We start from the raw sequence: 20,932 nt of genomic DNA, 5'->3' as shown, positions 1-20,932 counted from the left end.
ACTGACTTGAAGGCATCATCATCATCATCATCATCATCATCATCATCATCATCATCATCCTTAATGTTCATGATTCAACAGCATCTTATTTGGCCTAGTGAGCTAACCAGAGACTTCGGGAACAAGCAAGTACAATCCAATAATGGACAAGAACAAATTCAAAGGGTACTGTTCAAGCAGGATGCTGCTGCAAGACAGCTAGTCCTCTACAGGCCAATGGGCAACAGTACATGTAAACAGAAAAAATGTGGTGGCAGTTGTCAGAGTTTACATACCTAGCTTTCAATAGACAAAGAAATGGCCACCTTCCTACCAAAGAGATTTGTATATTTGCAAAGAGATCTGGCAGGAATGTGACAGAGGGAGATGAGAAATAGACCATCTGTCACAGGCAGCACAAAGTTATTAAGCAGGGCAAACTGGTCACAGTTCTCATTGGTTGTTTGGGTTCCCTTCCTTAGGGATTTTTTCAGGGAGGCTTGGTTTTGTATTTCTATATACCTTAGGATATCTCTAAACCTGCTGATAACCCCTCCTTGTCCTCCTTACATGGAGATGATATCCATTGGATTAGGTGAGGATCAACAGTCAAAAAATCAAATCACTGTCGTCATATACAATAGCACAATTAAGATCCATTTTGCAATAATGATGTTTTAAGAATAAATCAACAGTTCAATGGGAAACTTGCCACCCAAGAATTTATTTAATTGTGAATGATGCAGATAACCTACAGAGCTATGACATCAGCATGTTAGATGCCAAGGAGGGCACCTTAGGGCTTGATTAATAAGGTACTATTACTGGCTGTTACTAAGATGCACAGCAAACTAAATTAAATATCTTAGTATTTGCTATCAAAAAATACTGAAATCTGTGAATCTGAAAACAATAATATTCAGTTACCTTTTTTAGAATGAATGTATTATGCTAAGCATTAACTTATTCTATACTTCAGGCTTTTGCATTGTGTGAAAAGCACCTTGAATTTAAAGATGATGTCTATGTTCCTTACGCTCAGTGGCTGGCAGAAAATGATAGATTTGAAGAGGCTCAGAAAGGTAGGATGACATTGCTACTGCTACCACTGCTAATACCACCGGTATTTAAGTTAGCAATGGGCCTCAAACTTTACTAAGTACTTCCCTGAAATAAAAGCAAGATGGTGCTTATTTGGGAGATATGTTAATATTTGATTTCAATAGAAGAGAATGTATTTAGCTCAAGGTTGAACTGTGGAGTTCTTGGTGCTCTCTGAGCTTGGTTGTTTGTTTGCAGATGTTTCATTACCCAACTAGATAACATAATCAATGCAAGTGAGTGTGGGGTTTGCTGCCTGTTTACATACAGTAGCTTGCCCTGCCAGCATTGGTGGGGGTGTGGCTTCCTCCTTGGTGGTACCTTGCTTAGAATATTGTTTTCTGCCTGATAGTTTGTCTGGGGTTGATCCCTGCTTATCTGAGTGTTGGCTGCTGGCAGGTATGTGTTCTAGCCTTTTTGTTTAATTCCTAGGATTTTTTATTGTCTCTTTTGAATGGTGTGTAAATATAGTTTATCTCTATGTGTCTGTTGATGGCTGATTTAACATTTGATTAAAAGCAGAGGAATCATCTAAATGGATCTGATTGACATATTAAAAATTCATGGAGAGGTTTTTATTTTATCTTAATTTTATTAAATTAGTTAAGAACAATTTATTTACAATAATTTATTATAATACTACATTTACATTTAGCAAAGTACTTTTAGTGTTTCTTTGCATTTTCATAGCAAAACTTATTAAATGGACTGAAGTCTTAGTGTTTGCTCATACTTTTGTGATTGAAGGGTATCATAAGTATGAATATTCATATTCTAGCTTATTAAGAGACTACTGTACTCGGGATTAGCTTCCATACCAATAAAACACTTCTGAGCTACATTCCAGAATCCTATTTTATACATTTTATAGTGCAGCAATTTCTGTGCAATATACATTGTATGTTCGTATGTTATAAGCATGCCATATGTGTCTGGAAGAAGTTGAGAGATTGAAGCTAGGATTTTGAAAATCACACGGTTTTTTTTCTCTCTCTTTCTTAAAGATAGAGATCTTTGTTTTGTCTTTCAGTTTAATGTACTCTAAGCTTACCTCAAAGGCTTAGTGCATTTTATTTCTTTGGTTTTCTGATAATGTTGGGTAGAAAAAGATGCTGCTGATGTTTAACACTTTGCTGCTAATTCGTAGCACTGTCATCCTGAGGGCCATGAAAACAATCCTACAGCTCATAAAGTTATCTGCATTTGTATGGGATACTGTGACAGAGTTTAAATTGCAAAGTGACTCTCATCTTTGTAGCAGCGTTGAATATGAATAAAGTTTAAGGGAAAATAAGATAAGGCATTGCTGGTGTGGAATGTCCTAAATGCCTGGGTTTATACTGGAGAAAGGATCAGGCCCATTTTTTATATTTCTTGCAGGAAAGCCGGTCTGTGAAACACAGTATGCCATTCTCTATTTGCCAGGGATACCCAATAGATTAGACATTTCACATTTACTTATGAACTCAGTATAGGATAAATTTAAGTGTGTGCCCTTTTTCACAACAAGGTGACTTTAGATTTCACAGAGTACCTATAATTTCTTTGTGAGATGACATTAATACTGATTTTATTAGCCACTTAGCTTGAAATATCCAATCATTGTTTTCTTGGCTTTTACTATTACCGTAACAGCAAATGCAATTCATACTGATATTCACCCTTCATTTGTTTCAGTGATCCTTGTTGGGAGCAGGGAAGAGCACCTTGCAAAATGACTAGAAATTGTGCTGCTACCTTGCTTGATAGATTATGCCCCTAGGGTACATTTAGGAAGCTTGGGTATCACAAAACCCACAAGACATATTTTTAAAAATATATTTAGCATTATAGTAAGCTTCCCCACAGAATGTAGAAAAACACAAGGGTATAATTTAGGTGGGTTTTTTTGTTTGTTTGTTTAAGTTTGGTGCCTTTTCTTAATTTTAATCAAGCTCATTAGCTTAATCACAGTTTTCTTTATTTTGACTCCCCTTTGCAGCATTCCATAAAGCTGGCAGACAGACTGAAGCTGTAAAAGTGTTGGAACAATTAACTCACAATGCTGTGGTAGAAAGCCGATTCAATGACGCAGGATATTATTACTGGATGTTGTCCATGCAGTGTTTAGATATAGCTCAAGGTAAGGAAATGCTAGCAAGTTTACTTTCTGTCTATTTATGAATGAAAATGGAATATCTGACACACTCTTGAGGTCTTCAATGGACGTTCTTTGTGAATCGCATTGTAAAGGACCTTTGCGAGGGGTGTGAGGGTGGGGGGGAAGGCTCTTATCATGGTCCAGTACTTAGAGTATATGTATTATAATCTTATATTTTGATATTATGTTGAGAACACCTGATCAGCACAGACCTCACTTTCTACTCAAGTTCAGGCTGTGTTCCCACACTTTCTGTCCTTCCAAATGTGACAAAATTCATACGAGACATAGTTCTTTACTTATTCATCTAACAGTTTTCTGAAAAAGACATTAATAGCTTCTATAGTTTCTACATCACAAAATTGGGCTCAAGCCAGGAGAGAATAATTTGTCTCATATCTCTTAACTAACCTGTGGCTGAACTTCAGTATAAAATTAGGTCCAAGTATGTTGTTTTTACCACTGTAAGATACATAGATTAAAGCAAACTGGATGTCTTTTATTATGTGACACTATGCAAACATTCCTTTAATTCTGCAAGAACACACATAAGATATAGATCAGTACTCTCTAATACATGAAGCTAAGATTACAGCTGTTCTTCTATTCACTTAACTGGGAGTAAGTCCCTCTGAACTCAGCAGGATTAGCTTCCAAGTAAACATGTGTACCAATGTTCTATAGGATAGCAGATAATTCCAAAGTGCTTGTTAAATCCAAATGTTGAGTTGGAAGATGCTGTTCTCTTTGCTTGTAACTTCTGCAGCTGGAATTTGTAGAACTAGAAGGCAAATGTATTCCATTGTTAGCCATTATACCTGGCTAGGTTCAAATAATGTTCCAGAGCCATTTGCATCTTGATTTTCCTGTTTTAAAATACAAAATTTCATATGATGTTAAGTACAATAGCCATGGTTGGGGGCACACTTGATCAGTAGCATTAATGCAAGGTCCTTTCAGCGTAAGTCTCTTACTGTTGGGTTAGCAGCTATTCATAGGTTTTATGCTGATACTGCCTTTCCTTCCCTCAGACAATGAGGAGCAGAAGACTGAAATGTTAAAGAAGTTTCACCACTTCCAGCACTTGGCAGAACTTTATCATGCCTATCACTTCATCCACAAATGCACTGTAAGATATTTGCAGTTCACTCTTTGTCCCTCAAACCATTCATGAGTTAGTTAACTGATGTCATATTTGCCTTTAGAAGCCTGCTGTCATGGGGATTGGTGTGGGATTGTCTTACAACTAACTTATTTTGTGTACTTAATGAACATCTGTTAAGACTCATAATATTGCTGCACCTCAGTGTGTAGTAAGATAGAAATCTGGGAATGCTTAATTATGCACATTTATTATTTGTATAAACTTTTATTTTCCCACTGCAGGAAGAACCCTTCAATCACTATTTACCTGAAACACTCTTCAATGTGTCTAGGTTTTTACTTCATAGCCTTACCAAGGAAACTCCTTTGGGAATTTCTAAAGTGTATCCTTTGAAAGATAAAGGCAAAGGCAAATGTCAAATCCAATACTTATTTGGTGAGCAAAATAGAAGGCTCAATGATGGGTTGTACATTTACATCCTGAATGAATGTAGGGTTATTATATTGTGTGATTATTCCTTTTCTACAGTGCACAGCCTACAAATCTTTTAATACTTTATGTTTTATGCTTGATATCATAAAACAGTTCCTAAATAATTTTGAGACACTTATAAATCATGGAAACATGCAGCTTAGAAAATATGCGCTTTAGTTGATCAAAAATAACTTCATCAGATCACCTGATAAAGTGGCTTTAGCCCAGGAAAGCTTATGCCACCATAAATATCTTTGATGTGTCCTGACGCTCTCAGTTGCCTTTGCTGCAGTAGATTAGTATGGAAACATCTCTAGGCTGCATCACTGGGAAAAATGGGAAGGTTTGTCTTGCCATGCTGCATCTCCTTTAAAAAAAGCATCACACTACACTAAATAAAATTACATATATGAACAGAGTTAATACAAGAATATAACATCCAAATTTACCTCCTCCCTCCTAAAAAAGAGGGGAGGGAGGGAGGGAGGGAAAATTTATCTCATGAGCAAAACAATTCCAAATATTTTGAACAGATTCTTTGAAAGTCCTCTTCCTTGCCTTTCATGTGTTGACTGATCATATGTTGACAAGAATTGATTGCTGCAAATCAGGTGTAGATTTGTCCTTCCAGCGTTGTGTAATAATAATTTTGGGGCATTCCCACTGCATAAAAATCCACACTTGTTATGTTGATTGATTCCAAATGCTGGAGACATAGCCAAGTAGCTATGTCTCCAGCATTTATCGCTCTTAAGCATATCGCTCTTAACCAGCAATAATCGATTTAAAGTCATGTTAACTTTTTGGTGAATTTCAGGCCCAAATGTGACAATCATAGGGCAAATCCAGATTGTGAGAGTTAATCTTCCAATGTCTAAATAACATTTCCAGCAATAAGGTGATTGCTTCCAATCCTTGTTAATCACTTTCTGGTTCTTAGAGATTTACCTTCCCTACTGTTTAAAAAATGTGTGCATATGACTGATTGATTGATTGATTTAATTTTATTTATTTGCTAAATTTATATAGCCATCCATCTCACATACATGACTCTGAGCATCATACAAAGTTATAAACACAAAAGAATACACAAAAGTATGTGTGTATATACTGGGCAGAAGCCATATTCCTGTCCCCTCCCCTCAAAAAAGGGCAGGATCAGAGAAACTTTTTTTAATTGAAATAATAATTATTAATTAAAAGTAATTGCGTGTAAAACACAGTACCTCATATACAAGATTAATTCCTTACATGTCCAATCCATTCTCTGCCACAAAGAAATACAATGTACTTCTCCTCCCTTCCAGCAGAAACAGTTAGAATAAAAAAAAAGAAAACAGGATGGAAAGGGGGTAAGAGGAAATATTAACTGTACTTGGAAAGAAAGAGAATGATGAGAATACAAATGGATAGAGTTTAGCCAAAGGGAACAGGTATCTGGATAGGGAAGAAAAGAGGGACATTTGTTTAATGTATTTCAGTCACCAGGCACAGTTCCTCCCCAGCGGCAGCTAATCTTGAGACTAATCTTCAAAGATTTCTAATTTTTGCACACATTTGCACCTCTTGCTAATTACTTTGGTTTTAACAGCTTCTTCTCTTCTTATGAGCAAACAATATAAGCTGCCCCTGCAGCAGTCCACAGGTAAAAGAAAACCTTCTCTAGAATAAATAATGGCACAGGAACCTGTCTTCAAAGTTTCTAACAATTCTGGAGCTTCAAAGGCAACCATGGCCGGAGGATTAACACTAAGCACTCTTAGATAAACCAAACTCTTCTTTCTAATTATGCAAAGGTTTTAAAAATAGTTACTAAGTTGGTCCAAATAATAGCATCCAGGTCACTGACAGAGTGAGTAGAGAGAACTAACAGGAGTTTTGGATTCAGTTCCTAACAAAGAAATTGTACCTTGGCTAAGGTTCCCTTTGAGAAAGGAACAAGAAGAAATAAAAACCTGCCAATGGGTGGGTGCCTAAGAAGCAAAAATGCATATATTTGAAGCAAGCACAAGCTTGTGGAAAAAGACTAAGAATTAGAGTAGTGAGTAGTTGCACTTCAGCTGATGACAAAGGCAAAGGTGTATCCATTCAAAGAAAAGGAACTCTACAACATGCTAGTGGAAGCAGCCTTCTATAAGGATGATAGAATAATCACCTATCAAGGGTGAGAATAATAACCAAAAGCAAGAGATACAGAAGACATTCTGTGCCTCTGGAACTTTCAAATGTTTTTAGGCCCTTGTAGATGAAGCAGGTTCTGAGCATTTAGAGGACAAAGAGACATCACAGAGCAGGAGATATTGTGGTGAATCCTTCCATACAGAAGATGCAACTACTGTATACCTTCTAAGAAGAGAAAAAGAGAGGCATGGTAGTTTGTGAATCAATCCTACAGTAAACTGAAATAACTGTACGCCAAATGGACCTACAAGATCAGTATCAACTCATGAGGTGTGCTGTCAGTCAGGGTCAAGGATCAAAGACCTGACACAACAATTTCCACACATTATTAAATCCACTGGTAGTTTCTTCTTCCCACTAATACTTGTTGGGACAAATGATACTATAAATAACAACTTCAACTTTTATCACCATGGAATGTGACAGTCTTAGTAGGAAGCTCAAAAGCTTGGGCTTGGGAGTATTCTTATCCATCCTTTGTATCTATGGAAGATGACTGGAACAGGAAAAGAAGAATACTGTAAATTAATAACTGGCTATACAAATGAGGTCAACAGGAGAGATTTGGTTTTTCAGATCATGGTCTGAGTTATCTAGATGATGGATTGCTGGCACAAAGACTGATAAAAGTGTACTTGGCCAAAGCATACCAGGTTTGATTAAGAGAGTTTTAATTTAAATCCTGTCTGTGAAAGAAACAAAAATGCTAAAGTAAGGACTTCAGTTGTGCACTGTTAAAAGTGGGAGTGTTACTGAAATGGACCCTCTTAAGCCACTAAAAGAAAAGTCATAAAAATAATTTGCTCATAAAGTTCATGGCTTTCTTGTCTATAGATTAATGCTGAGAATGTGGGAAATAATTAGGATGAGGATGAGCTCTTAGTACAAAAAGGAAAATATGATTTAATGGGTGTAATAGAGACTTGGTGTGATGGCTTCTAGAATGGAATATAGCAACTGAAGGATGAATGAACTGAAACAATAGAAAGGGAAGAGGAGTTGCCCCATATGTTAAAAATATCCATTCTTGTTCAGAAATCCAAATAAAAGTACTTGGCAATGCTGTAGAGAACATCTGAGCTAAAATTACTGGAGGAAAACAAAACAAAAAAAGTACTGTTGCTAATGTCTGCTATCATCTGACCAAGCAGAAGATATGGATGATGTCTTCCAAAAGCAAAGTGAATCTTTCAAAGAGGCATGAAATTATAGTTACGGGAGTTTTTAATTGCCCTGACGTTTTTTGGGAGACAAACTCTTTCAGGCATGATCCTTCCAGGAAATTCCTGATTTGCCTTGCTGATGGAAAAGAAAGGAATATGGTGTATGTATACTTTACTTCAGACTAAGTTCCAACACATTTTGAGGGAAAACCTTTTTGTCAGGGGAAAAGTGCTGTAAAACAGTGTTCAAAAAATAGCAATGATAAATAGGATCTCCTGCCAGGAGAACTTAATAGGAAAAGGAAATAAAGATGGGTGGGGGTTCGTAAAGAAGCAGTTACAACAAGCACAGTTGCAGACTGTTCTGATGAAGAGAAAAATGGATGACAGCAAAAGCCAATATAGCTAACACGGGGGGGGGGGGGGACTTGCTGAGGATCTGAAAATTAGGACACATAGAGGAAAAGGTTACATATAGTCAGGTTACAAAGGAAGTGTTCAGACAGGTATCCTGGTACTGAAGAATTGGTATCAGGAAACCAAATGCTTAGAATGAGTTGAGGTTAATGATGGATGCTAAGAATTTAAAAAGTTGTCTTTAGATATGTCCAAGTAAAAAGAAAGGAATCACTATATCCACTGCTCAGTGAAGATGCCAATATGCAAACAGATATCAAAGATAAGGCAGAACTACTCAGTTCCTATTTGGTTCTGTCTTCTCCAACCAAAAAATGTATGTTCCACCCAAAACTTACAAAGATGGGATGAGGAACCAGGATTGAATCTTGAGATTGATAGAAACATTGTCGGGAATACCTCTTTACCTAGAATTTAAAGACCAGATAAACTGAAGTTGTTGCAAAAAGTGCAAATGCATTTTTAGGGTGTATTAACAGAATTATAATTTCCAAATTACAGGAAGTACTTGTTCCATTTTACTCTGCTAGGATCAGACTGCACTTCAAGTTCATGTACAGTCCTGAGCAGTTCCTTTAGAAGAATTCATAAGAAGTGGAATAGATTCAGAAAAAAGCAATGAGAATGATTATAAGACCCAAAAGTATGTCTAATGAAGGGAGATTGAATGATCTGGATATGTTTTAGACTGAGAAAAGATGACTGAGCGGCAATATGATAGCACTCTTCAAATACAGAAAGGATGTCATATAGAAGATGGTTAAAACCTATCCTCTTCCAGAGTGCAAGAATTAATTCTGTGAAATTAAGTCAGTGTCAGCTCTTAATTACCATGTCCCCAACCTGATCCATCAAGTCTTCCAGCAGGGCACCCATTACCTCTGTAATTGAGTCCATCTACCTTGCTGCTGATTGTGCCTTTCTCTTTCCTTCCATCTTTCCCAGCATTATAGACTTCTCCAGAGAACTAGGTTTTCTCTTTATTTATTTGAAAGATTACGGAGCTGCCCATTTTATACACCATAGCTCTGGGTGGCTTACAATGTGTCCAAAATACGACAATTTGAGGCTGGTCATTTGTGTGAGAACTTTGGGTTAATTCATTCGATGATTCATTTGTTTGCTTTCTTAGCTATCCATGGTATTCTCAGAAGTTGTCAGACTTGTAAAGTAGTCCAGACAGGAAGCATGACCAGATGGACTAATTCTACTTTATTGTAAGGTTATATTAACAGAATCTTGCAATGTATTGTCGAAGGCTTTCACGGCCGGCATACGATGGCTGGTGTGGGTCTTCCGGGCTGTGTGGCCGTGGTCTTGAAGTTTTGTTTCCTAACGTTTCGCCAGCACCTGTGACCGGCATCTTCAGAGTGCAGGAGCACAGACAGGAGCAGTTCTCCTGAACCCTGAGCACAGAGAGAACTGCTCCTGTCTGTGCTCCTGCACTCTGAAGATGCCGGTCACAGGTGCTGGCGAAACGTTAGGAAACAAAACTTCAAGACCACGGCCACACAGCCCGGAAGACCCACACCAGCCATCAGAATCTTGCAAGTCTGAAAGTACATTTCTCCTACGTTGCCTTTACAACTGAAGAAACTAGGAAGGTTCGGAGACGCTTGCCACACCCACATTCCTTTCGTGGGCTAAGCTACCTCTTGTCTGATCATTCTCCGGGCTGTGGCTCTTCCCCCATTTCCCAAGGTCATTCCCACATACCATAACAGGAGTCTTCTTCAACACCAAAGTTCAAAACCATCAAGTAGAACACTGAATGTTAGAGAATTCATCTAAGAGCAGTTTAACAGTAGAACCAAATATCCAGAAAAGCAATGGCTTTCCCTTCAAGGGACATGTTGAAAGAGAGTCTAAATATGTATCTCTCTGGGTTGCTTTAATTTGGATTTCTACAGCAGACAGTAGAATGGGATCAGTGGCATAAATAAGACCTTCTAATACTATGATTCTAAGTTATAAAAAACCTAGTTTACTCCCCCCAACCTCTGAATTATCCCCTATTTTTAAACTGGAGTTAACCCACAATGAAAACTTTCATGGTAAAAGGTAAGTGATTAAAATTATGTCTGTGACCCAATACTTTTCATATATATCTTGCAGGCTTAAGTGCAGGTATTGAAACTCATCCACAAACAAGGAGCTCAATACTTGCCAGGATGTTAGTGGGGTCACATAATAGTGTTCAATTTTAGCCTGAAGAGGAGCTTAATTCAGAAGTTCCTCATTCTACCCAATAGCCAAAACTAAAATAACCATCTCATGATAAAACTGAGAGAGTAGAAAATTAAATCCACTTTTTCCAGCAAGGTTGTCTATAGAATGAAGTTGGCCCAGCCAGAAAAATTATTTAATATTCTATCAATGTGTAGAAATAGTATGAAGAAATACTGTATAGAAAGACCTATTAAAATTTTAATCAAAATTGGAATTAAATTCATCCTGATCACCATTATCTTACCCCAAATACAGGTAGTCCCCAGTTTAAGAACAAGTTCCATTCCCAAGCTTTATCCTTAAGTCGAATTTGTACATAAGCCGGAACAGTATTATTGTGTAATACTGTATAAGTAGTACTGTGTAATTAACTTGAACCATTGTGTATTTAACTTCAATCATTGTGTATTTAATTCAAATTTTGATACTGTAGGCTCTGTTCTTAATTATGGGTCTTCCTTAAACCAGGTGTCCTTAACCCAGGGACTACCTGTATATCAAAGAATATCAGGCCATCCATCTTTATCTTCTTTCCTATCAAAATTGGAGACATATTCAAATTTATCAGTTGAAAAAGATTCCTAGGAATCCTTATACTGAGATAAACAAATGAATCACAATATAGCATAAAATCCTGGTCTTCTGTGAGGGACCAGCCATATACATTGATTCAGAGTAAGCAAACTCCATGTAGACAAACTTAATATAACTAAGGTTTCTATTATGTCTCCATATAAAGAGGCATGCTTTTGCATGCAGGCCTGTAATTCAATCCCTGGCATCTCTACTACAGCTTACAAAGATTCCTACCTAAATGCAAGGAGAACTCATTATAGCAGACAATTCATCTAAGTGGACCAAGGATAATGACCATTATAGTCATTATAGAAGACAATCTAGCTGGACCAAGGATCTAAAGGAGCTACATCTCCTGATTTTCAGCAATGTAACAGTTCTTTTCAAAATGACCTTCCAGATAATTTGGCTTCAGCCTGTATGGCCAATACATCTGAATGCCCTCTGGACTAATAGAAGTGCCTGTTTGCTTTAGCTGGGCAGTTGGGATGACCTTCACACTTTGAGTGACCTTTCTGGGAGGATATACTTTTGAAGTATACTCTCGGTATTCTTTGATCAACCTCCTTCCTCCCCCTCCCCCACAGTCTTAATGAAGCAGCATAGCAGGACATAGGAATGAAAGTAGGTTATAAATAAATAATAATAAATAAAATAGAAAAATGAATCCAGAATAGTCTTTATCAGACTTAAGCTAAGTGCACTTTGAAGTATAGGTGATACATATCCATTTGTCTGGTGAAGAGGGCAGTGAAGGTTGCAAATAACTTGGTCTTTTGTGATGATAGTAGGAGAAACGCTAGAGTGATGCCTGATCATTTGCCCCTACTATTTTCCTTCCTGATACTGGGTGAAAGGTTTGGAATCCAATTAAGTAAGCTATGAGAAAGTGTTTAAATTTAAGACTGTGAAGCTGAATTTAGTTGATAGGATTTATCTAGACAGCACATTTATCCTCTTGGTGATTGCCTAGTCACCTGTCAATTGAACATAGCATGTGTGTTTTACACTGCACATTGGAGCCTGCATTTGAAAAGCAGAACTGCCTGTTTGCTGCTCTTTGCAAGTAACATTTTCTGCAGCAAGATGGAGGCCTTTTTATCCCCAGAGAACTATGTTTTTTTCCTTCCTTAAAAAAAAATTGTCTATGCAAATATCACTAAGCCTGGCATTAAATAAGGGAGTTTATCTCTGAATCACTCCTTTTCTCTTTTTCATTTGAAAAGCCATCAGTATTCAAGCAGTTGTTTTGTATTTTGTTTATGTAAACAGCCTTCCAAGTCAAGGCTTTGGTTATGCTTTAGTGCATAGCTCCCCTGATTGAAAGCAATGATGTGGTTTTCTCCTGCTTGCCATATGTATGTTTTGTTCCTTAATTTGATTACAGCAATACATTATTTGCCCTGGCAAAGCAGAGCAAAGCTCTGGGCGCCTATAAATTGGCTCGTCATGCCTACGACAAGTTGCAGGGGCTGCAGATCCCAGCTAGATTTCAGAAATCAATTGAACTGGGGAGCCTGACAATCCGATCCAAACCTTTCCACGATAGTGAAGTAAGTTCTCTTGTTATTGCAACCATGCTTTAATATTTGACATGACCCAAGGGACCATGCTGGCACATGCATAAAAACTGAGAAGCCTGCTGAGTGAATTTCATCTTTCATAAAAGTTTAGAACTTGTTAACTTTTGAAAGTCATTTTTTAAGAGTATGGCTTCCTCTTTTGAGTAGTTGTCCATGTCTTTCCAGGGTTCGGTAAAATTCTATTTAAAGGGGCTGACAAATCAAAATACATGGTATGGTATAAATGCTTAACCTTAAATGAACAGGACAAAATTCATTCCATCTGGACACCTGAAATAATATCAACACAATAAGGTCCTAGAGGACTTCAGAGTTGCCTGAGGTAATTGTGCAATTTAAAAGAAGTTGAAGTAAATGAATCAAAGGTCCTGTTTCATCGGGCCTCTGAGCCAAAAAAACCCCTTGCTTTACTAACCTTTGTTCACTCTTTCTGACAAATGAGTATGTTGCACAGAATTCATTTGATGCTACAGGGATTGAAAACAGAATATGCAATATCTCAGACAGTCCTGTTCTAAAAGATGATGGGAGTTTAAAGGTCCCAACTTCCCTTTTTTATGTCTAGGCCTATGCTGATATAATTACACTGCTATAAAAGAAAAGTAGGAAGAGGAGCATAATGTTTATTTGTATTTGCTTTATACCCTGCCTTTCTGCTCTAGGGAGCACTCAGTTTTTGTTTAACAAAAATTAAATAAAAATAGGATACAAAAAGCTAAAAACACAAGATTAAAATTAACAATAACATTTAATACTAAAATCATCTTACAGTTGAGAAGTTGCATTTTTACCAATTTCATAACCACTGAGAGAGTGGGGGCCAAGTGCAACTCCTGAGGGAGTATATCCCATTGACTGGGAGCAATGCAGGCCTTCTTGCAGCCCAGAAAGATGAGCCTTGGACAGCAAAGGCATTTTCAAGAAAGTCTCTTCTGCTGAATTTAACAATTGGACTGGTTTGTAATGGGAGAGTCAGTCATTTAAATATTTGGGCCCGAAGCCATTTAGGTCTTTAAAGGTCAATACCTATAACTTATATTGTGCCTTCGTAAGCAGTTGGCAGCCAATGCAAATCTTTCAGTGCAGGCGTCATGTGATTTCTATACCTTGTACTGGTTAACAGCCTATTTTCACCAGCAGCAGCTTCTGGGCACTCTTCAAGGGTAAGCCCATTGCCCTAGTCAAGAGGTGTGACTAACCATTGCCAAATCTGATTGGCTCAGGAAGGGTTGCAGCTGGCTTGCCAATCATAATTATGACTAGGTGTCCTCACTACAGCTGCTACATGCGACTCCAGTGACACCTGAGGATCAATAAACATCCTCAATCTGCAAACCTGATTTCTTGCTGGAGTGTAACACCATTTCCTGTGTAGCAGCAACACCTCTGTCTTATCTGGATTTACTTTCAGCTTATTATCTCTCATCCATTCTCCAGTTGCTGTGCTGGTTAAGACTACCCCCCCCCCCCCACACACAATAGTTTTAACTAGAGTTAAAGACTAACTGCCCAGAGTCACTCTGTAGAGAGATGGGCAGTGACAAGTGTAATAAATAAATAACTTTAAAATGCCACTCTAAATGTTGAAACTAAACTAACTGTGGCTTAAACAGCTTGGGTCTGAAGCATCAAGAGAATGAATTATTGGTCTGCTGTGTTTTCCACAATTCTATTGACTGAGAAAATCCTTGTACATAATGTACACATTTCTGAGCTTGTATTGGTAGTTGCTATCTGGGCCTGGAAAACACTTCTAGAGGTCCTCAGACTGTATGACTTTTAATGCTTTATAGAATCCAAATAAGATATTCGTAATTTTAAAAGGCATTTTTAAGGCAATAGATATGTGTTATTTTAGGTGCTTTCCTCCCTTCATAAGTTTTGATGTGCTGGTTCACCCAAAGAAATGGTGACTTACATTTATTTCTGTACTGATCATATAACTTGCCGGATTGGCTAGAATCTTGCTTTCTACTTGCATCAGGTTTGTTGGATATCCTCCTTCTGATTATAGGTCCTGCATTGCCAGCCACTGTTGGAAGATCCTTGATCTTTTTAGACTGGCTTCTTGAAAACAGGATAAGGGGCTGGAAGCCAAGGAGTGTTCAAAGAATTCCTTGGATCCAATTCAAATGTTTAGATTGTGCTGGCTGGTCTGCAGTGACTTTGCCTCTCTGTGTTTCTTTGCAGGAGCTGGTGCCTTTATGTTACAGGTGTTCTACCCACAACCCCTTACTGAACAACCTGGGGAATGTCTGCATTAATTGCAGGCAACCTTTTGTCTTTGCTGCTTCCTCTTATGGTGCGTTGGAATATTTTATTTTCTCTACAATATTACATCTCTACATTTTTTGAATGGGATTCATAGTTTGGTGCCTAGCAAACCTTGCCTTCCCATTTAGTACTGATTCTAATGATATTTGCAGAAAGAAGTCTACTACTGCATTGATTAATCTGACCACACCTTAATGGTGCTCTTTAAAGAACTGCTATATTCTCCTCAGAGCCAGGCTCCATCCTACTTCCAAAAAACCAGAACTTGAATGGCTTTTGGTATCTTGTACATGGGAGGAGTGTATGTATGATTTCAAAATAGTTGGATTTTGTTTTATTTGTTTGCATTTTGTGTGTGTTTTAAGTGTATGTGCAGAAGTGTTCTGTTTATTTCTAGAACGGATGTCATGGGCTTTGCAGCTGTTCTGAGAAATAATCGTTCCCCTCTTTTTTCTCTTGCATCCATTTCAGATGTCTTGCATCTGGTTGAGTTCTACTTAGAAGATGGAATAACCGATGAAGAAGCTGTTGCTCTGATTGATCTGGAAGTACCCAGACTAAACAAGAGAGGCAGTGAATGGCAAGAGCAGATGAGTGACAGTATCCTTCCACTCCTACAAGTTACTTAGGAAAAGCATGTTGTTCTGACAAATCTGTAGTAATGCTACTGTATATAATTCTTTTTATTATTTTTTTTTACTAAGCACATAAAAATATTAAGTATAACAATTATTTGAGGAAAAATAGTTTTATTTTTTCAAAGCTCCATTCTGCAGCCTAGGAGAAGCAGCTTGGATTTCCTTTGAAAGTCATCATGGTTGGTAATATTCCAATTCTAATCATTATTACGGGTTAAGTCCTGCATTCTCTACTGAAGTCTGGCTGCATTATAAAGGCATGGAGCCAAAGAGCTAGAGACCTGTTTTTTTAGAGGACTCAATATGCAGCTATATACAGAAAACAACCTAGGGTGCAAAGAATAAAAATAATGTTTAAGGGCAGAAAAGTTGGGAGTAACAGTTTTTAGGTTCCTTTTGCTGCTTCCCATGTTTTTGGGTTGATGGGATTTTGGGGTTTTTCAGAACAAGTCTTGAAGTGCTGTTGTGAAAAGACTGGGGGTGGAGGTCTTCCCCATTCACAAAATACCTGCCATGAGGGACATAAGCAGTTGTAAAGCACTGATTTACCAGAATGTTAGTTGCCACTCCTTCTAATCACCTTCTCCCTTGCAGGGGCTCCCTGCTGTCCCACTAACCTTTGTCTTTCTTCTACAGATGTTCACATTTGCAAACAAATCACTATATCAGGAATTATGAAAATAAAATGTACATTCATAGTTTTTCTCCACTGGAGATAAGGAAAAGTTGAAACTAGTGCTGGAAGATCATAGAATTTCTATTGTATAATATATCTTTTAGAACTTGTTTTCTCCCTAACACATGCTTCTAGGTGTGCAAACAATGAGACTTCTTTATAAAGTTGATGAGATTGAGGAAGATGATCCATTTACAGCAAAACTGAGTTTTGAGGTTGTAAGCAATTTCTTGTTTTTCCTGAACTGTCTCTTCATTCAATTGTTTTCTTTGAGCTGCTCATTAGTTACAGAAAGGTAGACCTAAGGGATTTTCTACAGCAAATGTGGTTTTCATACCATCATTCCATTTCATAAATAAATATTTTATACTTTTCTACCAACTCACTCCCATAGAATATGAATGTTGTTTTGATTTGTCTGACCTTTTTTAATTCCCTTGATACATCTGACAGGAACGGCTTATATAGTTGCTTGTTTGGCTGAATCACAGTGCTCAAACCAGGCAGTTTGAAATAGGTTGTATGCCACATTGTAAAAATAACCTAAAATTCATTAATGAGGAGATGGTATTCATGTCTGCTATGATGATCAGTGTTTATCTCATGGCTTATTTATGAAATCCTTATCCTATTTATCTTTAAATTAAATCAACTTTTAAGATGAGTAAAGAGCTAAAGAAGCAGCTGGATATCCTGCAGGCAAACATATATTACTGTTTTTTAGAAAAATAGGGTGGGCTAAGAAGTTATACTAGGAAGGAATGTGTTTTTAACATTTGTAGAACATACATGTTTAACCAGTTTTAATTGTAGCTATAGAAAAATTAAGTGTAAAAAGTACTATTACCATTGATTTTACTATTTCTTATGATGGCTGGATGACTCTGAGACATAATAATTTGCCATCTCCATAGATGGGCAAAGTTTTGGGGTATTTCATGGGGATCTGACACCAACTTTACATTTGTCAGTTTACTGTCGTCTGTCTACATAAAGATGTAGTTGCAGCTGAACCTTAAGCGAAGGGCTCTCTGAATAGCACTTATAGAGGGTAATAACATTTTCAAGTTCTAAATGATGAGTAACAGTGATTATAAGGCTTCTGTTTCTAATTAGAAAATGTATGTCAGTCACTTTCAAAATGAAGTGTGGTCCATAAAGGGGAGCCCTAGAACTGCACGAAAGCCTGGGGGGAGGTAAGAGCTTTGTGGAGGGATAGAAAAGCACTATCTAAAAATGGTGGCACCATAGAACGGTAGTGTAATAGCTGTGTGACTGTCTGATGTGCATGTGCAATGCTTGGGCTCAGTTTAGTCTCTCTGGTGCTCCAGTCATCTCCCATCTCCTAAAGGAAATGAAAAATTGTGTTGTTTTTCTTGTATTATACATCCGTAACCCTTAAAAGTTGTGTCATGACAAATGCAGCGGGCATATTCCAATTATTTATCATAGATGACAGAACAGATTTCTTCTGGGGTAGAAGATGACTAAGCTGAAAGGGAATCTAACACCCCATCTTCAGAGCTTTCCAGATTTCATTGCAATAGGACACGTGCAAGCTCTTCAAACTAGGAATAGTTCCAGAGCTAAATACAGAACTGAATAGGAACTGATAGCTCAGTGTAAATACAGCCTCAATATATGCAAATTAAAATCAAAAATAATAATCCATACATATTTCCTGAAACATTTTTTATCATTTTAATGGCCTACCAATCTCAAGCATTTTTTTCTTTCTTCAATCATTCTTTTCCTGCAGCAAGGGGGTTCTGAATTTGTTCCTGTCATAGTGAACCGTGCAATTCTCAAATCAATGAGCAGGAGAGATGTGCTGATTAAACGCTGGTCAAAACCATTACAATGGCAGTACTTCCGGTCCCTCCTTCCAGACAATCCCATTACCATGTGCTCTTTCTGCTTTCAGGTACGAGTAATATTGGGGTGGGTGGGTAGGGAAGAGGGAGCATCTGTAAAAAAAAATTCTTGAATATAAATAGTGGGGATTTGGAGGGGGTAGATTTGCTGGCTAAAACTGAAAAATGCCCTTGGGAAAAGAATGTAATGTTTTAAGATAAATTTTCTGCTGCCCATGAGAAAAAAGTAACAGGCACATGATCACTGCAGAGCATTTTGCAAAATGAAGTGAAGCAGCTGCTGAAAGGCAGCTGATGAGTCTGTTATTTGAGCTAAAGAGGAGAAGAATAATTACACTTCTCTTTGGTGATTTCTTCCCTCTTTTTTTGACTATTTGGTGAGGGTACAGTATACAGATAGTAAATGGCTTAGTTCCTTCCGAAGGACAGAGCACTTAATATGTAGGAGTAACTTCTGTGGATAAACAGCAGAAGGATGCAGGACACTTACTGGTTAAAAAAGGCAACTAGACTGTAGGCAGCAATCTTGCACATTTGTCTTTTTTTTTTTTTTTTTTACATGCATGGCTTGCAAAGGTTTTAATCTTTTAAGGGAAAGTTTTGTAATATGCTTGAGAATTTGTACTGAAGACATCTCAAGTACTGCCATTTATTCATGGAGGATAGCAACTGTGTATTGATATTTTTTTAAAAATCACTTTTGTACAAAGGCAAGTTATTCATGAAATTATAGAGTTATTGTTTCAAGAGGGGTGATTGTGTTAGTATGCTTGTAGCAGAAGCAGCCGAAAATGCCACAATGCCTTAAAGAATAGCCGATGTAGTGTACATTTTCTGGTCTAAAGCCTATTTCATTAGATGTACTAGGCCAGTATAACTTCAGCTATATACACGTACTCATATACAGAGGAAAATGTTTGTAAATAGAAGGATCAAAGGTTTTGAATATAAAGAGGTGTGGAAATTCTGTCACATTTCTTGGCAGAGATTTAATGTTTGCAGCATAAAAGTAAAAGGACCCATTCAGAACCAATAGTTCTAGAAAGACTGTTCCTTCCATAGTAGGAATCATATCTCAGTTGTGATAAAATCCAAGTGCAATATAGTTACATTTGCAAATAACTCCACATTTTACTCATTGTACATTTTAAATTCATTCTTTTTTTCTCTTTTTTTGAAATCTTACCATTTTAAAATTGGCAATGTAATATCCCAAGATATTGACATATTTTTTCATGGGTTCCAGTATGTTGCTATTTTTATTTCATACCCACTTATCCTCTGGCACAGAGGATATTTATCCCATGGAAAGAACAGAAGGGCTATGCTGGCAGGAGAGAGTGTGCAAAGGAATAAGCCTGCGATGCTCGGTATGCAGCAGGGTATATACGGTGATAATGCACTGCAAGGAAGCATCAGAAATTGTCTTTAGATAATCCCATCTACTCACTTTCTCACTACACTGTTAAATCTATTGAGTCCACCTTGCAACTCTCATTTACAGATGTTTCATTCAGAAGATTATGAACTCCTGGTGCTCCAGCATAATTGTTGCCCATACTGTCGGAGAAAAATAGATGAATCCTGCTAATAAAGGAAACAAGACAATTTGGCAGAGAGCAGTTCTGCTGTTGGGACTCTGAAGCATTTCTAAGTTCATTAGAATTTTTTGATAGTCTGTGTTTTTTTTTAAGAGTGGGTGGATGTTCAGAAAGAAAATTATATATGAAGAAAAAAATATACTTTTCTATTCATTGTGAATGAAAACACTAAATGCCAAGTTTTGTTTTGCCCCCAAAGAAATGTATGTATATACATTAGTATATACTGTATAGTAGAATTTGTAGGATGCTGTATGCCTTGTCAATTTACAAAATGAGAAAGAAGGGCTGCATGGAGATATTTTAACAAGCTTCGATGTATTCTTGACATTTTGATGAAAGTCTGTCAGTTTGTCACAAATGGAACAATATCCTCTAGGGTGAAATTCTGCTTTAAGAAAAAGATGCTGGATTTTAATGGTTGGAATTAGTTCTAAATTGGCTTATAATATTAGATTTCTATTACTATTCCCAATAAAATATGTCATTTTTTTTAAATGTGCTCTTTCTTTTGAACATTTTATTTCAATCTGTGTCTTAATTACTGTTATGGAAGTGGGCATCCACAATTTTGAGTAAATCATTTTAGTTGAAGAATATTACTTTTTCAGAATCTTGATTTTTTAAGAAGTGACTAAGCTTCTTAAAAGTTTAGCATTCTTAAAAATGCTGTTGTAATGAGTCACATAAAATATAAGAATCTAAAGCACCAATGGGTGACTCAGCGTATCAACACTGTTAGGCTCTGTCTACAAGACCAGAAGATCTGACATATGGCCATGTACATTAATTACTAGAAAAATCTGAAAATACTTAAATACTTTAACATTATGAACTTTGGTCTATGTGTAATTTTAAAATATTAAGAAAATTAGAAACATATGCTATGTGAAATTTCTCTTTCTCTCTAACATAAAAAGA

General features: G+C 37.1%; 1 protein-coding gene across 3 annotated transcripts in view; it reads left to right on the top strand.

The window, feature by feature from the left end:
- Window positions 1-20,486, top strand: part of IFT122 (intraflagellar transport 122) — a 68,329-nt gene extending 47,843 nt beyond the window's left edge. For all 3 annotated transcript variants that reach the window (XM_088134302.1, XM_007423261.3, XM_088134303.1), the window contains 10 exons: window positions 959-1,061; window positions 3,062-3,202; window positions 4,252-4,349; window positions 4,607-4,707; window positions 12,753-12,918; window positions 15,139-15,250; window positions 15,694-15,822; window positions 16,672-16,751; window positions 18,296-18,460; window positions 19,915-20,486. In XM_088134302.1, coding sequence (XP_087990428.1) covers window positions 959-1,061; window positions 3,062-3,202; window positions 4,252-4,349; window positions 4,607-4,707; window positions 12,753-12,918; window positions 15,139-15,250; window positions 15,694-15,822; window positions 16,672-16,751; window positions 18,296-18,460; window positions 19,915-20,001 — 1,182 coding nt within the window. In that variant the 3' untranslated portion in view covers window positions 20,002-20,486. The remainder of the gene's footprint in view (window positions 1-958; window positions 1,062-3,061; window positions 3,203-4,251; window positions 4,350-4,606; window positions 4,708-12,752; window positions 12,919-15,138; window positions 15,251-15,693; window positions 15,823-16,671; window positions 16,752-18,295; window positions 18,461-19,914) is intronic.
- The last annotated feature ends 446 nt before the right edge of the window (window positions 20,487-20,932 follow it).

The sequence above is a fragment of the Python bivittatus genome, unplaced genomic scaffold (genome assembly GCF_059951505.1).
Source record: "Python bivittatus isolate LINGU-HERP-01145 unplaced genomic scaffold, Pbiv_v1 ctg000080_np1212, whole genome shotgun sequence".
NCBI lineage: Eukaryota > Metazoa > Chordata > Lepidosauria > Squamata > Pythonidae > Python > Python bivittatus.
This window is presented reverse-complemented; position numbering and strand designations above follow the sequence as displayed.